General features: G+C 37.2%; 1 protein-coding gene across 1 annotated transcript; it reads left to right on the top strand.

The window, feature by feature from the left end:
- Window positions 1-1,138: 1,138 nt before the first annotated feature.
- On the top strand, window positions 1,139-3,394 carry LOC145164299 (uncharacterized). The gene has a single exon (XM_079083024.1). It carries the CDS (start codon window positions 1,139-1,141, stop codon window positions 3,392-3,394), a length of 2,256 nt encoding a protein of 751 aa, XP_078939150.1.
- Window positions 3,395-4,441: the final 1,047 nt, after the last annotated feature.

Raw genomic sequence — 4,441 nt, 5'->3', positions numbered from 1 at the left:
TTGTACAAGTTTTGAAAATTGTCAAAATTGAGTCTCTATGTGCAATATGGATGCCTGTTGATTTCTCAATGTCACATCAATTGCATTATTATGTCTTTTCTCACTAGCTTCCATAAACCTAGCTAATACCCAATCGATATCAGGTTTTTTCTCGGGTGGTGCTTTCTCTCTATAGTAAAAGCCTCACCCTTGTTGTCGGTATTTCTCATCTTTTCCTTTCCTATACTCTTCATAGGGTTTCCATTCCTTTTTAGGCTTTCTCAAATCTTCATCATAATGATCACCACTTGAATATAACACTTGCTCTTTCCTCTTCCCATTATCATTAAATCGCAATCCTTGGTTAGATGTGGTTTGTGACAGTTCACACCTAACTTGTATCGCGTGAATGGACTATCCCATCTTCATGATCCATCTATCCATGACATCTAGCTTTTGCAATTATTGAAGAAACATTTTCTTTTCCTACATATCCATTAGCTTCTTCTCTAATGAGATCATCGCGAGGGTTGTGATATTCTCTTTAGTGTTTGGCAAATTCTTCTATTCGGGCCTTGTTGGTTGTTAGATCCTTATTTTTTATTGGTCCTTGAGAATCAAGAAGCTGGCGAGTGCACACATTGATCCCAGTGTAAAAGGTGAAGATTTCTTGTTGCACGTTTAGATCATGTTGTAGACAATTACGAACTAATCCATTATAATGTTCCCACACTTCATCGTCATGTACTACTGAAATGAAAAAAGAAAATAATGCGTAAAACGAACAAAAAATATTAGAAAAACTAAAAAACTGAAGTCATCAGTTTCCACATCGTGGCAAGTGGGATGCCACGTCATGGGATCTAGTTAAATAGAAAATTAAAACAAAGAAGAAAATTAACTTTTTTTTCCGTTTTTACTCGACAAAATGGATCGATTAACTAATAGTAATTAAATTAAAACTAAATAAACTGTTCCCCGACAACGACAAAAAAAACTTCCTCAAGAGGTCAACCATCAGCCCCTTTGCATTACGTTTCCAGAAGCCCAAAACTTCGAACTTAAATCTAGGCCGATTCATCTTCTTCCCACATTCCGCGGACTGGAAAACGAAGACCCACATAAATTCCTCAAGGAATTTCATGTGGTTTGTTCAGGAATGAAGCCTCATGTTGTCACAAAAGACCAAATAAAGTTAAGGGCATTCCCCTTTTCGCTTCAAGATTCAGTAAGGGAATGGTTATATGAACTCCCATCTGGTTCCATCACCACTTGGACAGAACTCGCAAAGCTATTTCTAGAGAAATACTTTCCAGAAACACGAGTCTCCAGTCTTAGAAGAGAAATCCTTGGGATCAAACAAGGAAGACGAGAAGCTCTAAATACTTACTGGGAAAGGTTCAAGAAACTTCTAGTTAGGTTCCCACAACATGGGATCAACGATTATCAACTTTACAACTGTTTCTGTGAAGGTCTGACACCCATGGAGAGGCGCCTGATAAATGCTTCCAGCGGTGGTTCCTTGGGTGATATGACACCAACTGAAATCAGAGACCTTATTGAAAAGCTGGCGATCGAGTCTAAACATTCTGGAAATGAAGATGAGTGGTATCAGGATCAGCCAAGGGGAGTTAAGGAAGTCAGCAATGTTCATCTGGAAGCTCAGATATCTGAATTGACGAAAGTTGTTATGCTCCTAACGAAAGAAAAAGCAGCTGCGAAGAAACCATGTGGTATCTGTTTGAAGACGGAGCATCCAACAGATATGTGTCCATTACTGCAAGAGGATACAGTTGCAGTAAAAGCTGTTGGGGGCTACCACCAGAATTTTCAGAATAATTATCAGCAGAAACAACAATTTCAGCCTCCACCTGGATTTCAGCATCAACGAAATTTTCAGCAGCCGGGTTTTCAGCAAAATTTTCTGAATCAGCAGAATTTTCAGCACCAGAATTTTCAGCAGCCTTTGAAACAACATTCTGGCAGCTCTAGCATGGCCTTGGAGGATATTGTTAAAAGTCTGGCCACGAGCACCCAAGCATTCCAGACAGAAACTAGAGCCAATATCAAGAATCTAGAGCAGCATGTGTCTCAACTTGCCACTTCTGTGGATCGTCTGGAGTCTCAAGGAAAGTTACCCGGACATACAGAAAACAATCCAAAGCGTAATGTGAGTGCTATTTTCTCGAGAAGGGGGAAAACATATGAAGGCCTAAGCTCATCTGAACTAGAAAACAAAGATGAAGAAGAGTTTGAAGAGGTTCAGATGGAAAAAGAAGTTGTAACTGAAGAGTTTGAAGAGGTATTGGCTGAAGAAGAATCTGAAAAACTAGAAGAAAAAGAAACTCTAACACTACCCAAGCCAATTCTGAAGGAGTACAAGCCATTACCCCCATTCCCATCAAGACTGAGGAGCACGAAGCGCGAAAGAGATGATGAAGATATTATGGAAATTCTTCGCAAGGTTGAGGTAGATATCCCAGTTTTAGATATTATCCAACATATCCCTCGCTATGCTAAGTTTCTTAAAAATTTATGCAACTCAAAGAAAAATATGAAATTTAATGAGATTGTAAAAGCTGGCGAAAATATCTCTTTTATTTTACAAAAAGGTTTGCCTCCAAAGTGCAAGGATCCGGGGATTTTCTCAGTTCCTTGTAAATTGGGGAACCTTGATTTTCCAAAAGCAATGCTTGATCTAGGAGCTTCAGTCAATGTCCTTCCCTATTCTGTTTTTGAAAAATTAAAAATGGGAACTTTACAAAAGACCGGGACAATTATACAGTTGGCTGACCACTCAACAGTACACCCAAAAGGTGTACTAGAGGATGTTCTTGTCCAAGTGGATAATCTGATCTTTCCCGGTGATTTTTATATTTTGGACATGGGAAACTTGGACACTTCAGATGCAAACTCAATTATTTTGGGAAGACCTTTTATGAAAACTGCTAAAACCAAGATTGATGTTTTTGCTGGTACTCTTTCTATGGAGTTTGATGGTCATATTCTGCACTTTAAAATAAATGATGCTGAAACTCCAATTGATAAATTTTCTATCAGTTATCTGGGTATCAACAGTCCTTTTTCTGAGGACTGTTGTGATTTTTCTAATGGTTTTGTGCAAGATTTATTTTTAGACAGGAAACTAGATAATTATACATTAAAGGAGCTGAGCATAGATAAGCTTGGGGAGGTGAAAAATAATGTGATTTATGCTGGAGGAACTGGTACAAAGTTGATAGAAAAAGGTATGCTTGGTGAGGATGAGAAAAAGGTGATTTCTGACACGAAGCTAAAAAAGAAAATTCAGAAAAAGAAGTTGGTTGATGTCAAGAAGAATGGAAAAAGAAAACGGCTCAAAAATCTAAAATTTGAGTCATTTTATAAAAATTCTGGTGTTTTTCCCGATTGTTGAACAAGTCCCAGATCCACCCATCTTTCCTTATTTGAAGGGATCTGGAGTCACAACGAAAAGAGTTGAGCTTCAGAGAAGTCCCAACCACACCATTTAATAATCTGGTTGGGCAAAGTCGAGCCAACGACTTTAAAAAAGGGCGGCTTTCCGGGAGGCAACCCGATGAGTAGTTTTTATTTTTATGCTCTCAATAAAGAGATGGCCGTATTTCCAAGCAAGCTTGGGGAAATCAGAGGATCGACAGAGTTGCTGAAATTCAGATTTTTCGCCACATCTTCGTCAAAATCAGATTTCTGCAAACTTATCAGGTACACTCTTTCCTAGTTGCAAAGTTTTGTTTTTATTTGCTTTATTGAACTGTTCATTTCTCTCTGAGCATTGAGGACAATGCACCATTTTAAGCTTGGGGAGGGGGTTAGTGTAAAATATTTGCATTTTTGTTAATTTTTTTTTTAGTTTTTCATTTAAAATTTTCAAATGTTATTTTTTCTTTTTGCATTTTATTCTATTGCATTTGCACATAAAAAAACAAAAAATCCAAAAATATTTTCCTTTTTATTTTTTTGCATTCATAAAAACAAAGAAAACCCAAAAATATGTTATTTCTAGTTTCTGCGCCTTTTGAGGTTGGGGGCCTCAAAGTAAAATCCGCGCCCAGTCAATATATATGTTAGAAATGGTATATCAAGCAATTTGAAGAAATCTGCAATTTAAAGTCAAATCCAAGTCAAGTTCAAGTCGAAATCAAGAAGCAAACAAGTTAAATCTGAAGAGTTGATCAAGACGAAGAAGATGTGTGGTATAATGAGATTGATCCCTTGATAGTGGAATCATAGGGGTAAGCTTGGATTTTATGTCCATAATGGAGCTTACCGCGTTTACTGGACGAGTTCGGAAAAAAAGGAGGGGTTGGTCAAGCTAAGTTTTTATAAACGAATTTTCGTGAAATTATTTTTAAAAATACACTGTTTTCACAAATTTAATTCAGCATAAAAATTATTTGCTCAAGCTTGGTTTGACTTATTAAGTATGAAATATGAATCGTTA

Source organism: Lactuca virosa, chromosome 3 (assembly GCF_052849685.1).
Source record: "Lactuca virosa cultivar CGN04683 chromosome 3, Lactuca_virosa_CGN04683_v6, whole genome shotgun sequence".
Classification (NCBI taxonomy): domain Eukaryota; kingdom Viridiplantae; phylum Streptophyta; class Magnoliopsida; order Asterales; family Asteraceae; genus Lactuca; species Lactuca virosa.
This window is presented reverse-complemented; position numbering and strand designations above follow the sequence as displayed.

Bases quoted from the DNA above. Each gene is read 5' to 3' on its own strand.
- LOC145164299 (XM_079083024.1), top strand. From the start codon at position 1,139: ATGAAGCCTCATGTTGTCACAAAAGACCAAATAAAGTTAAGGGCATTC.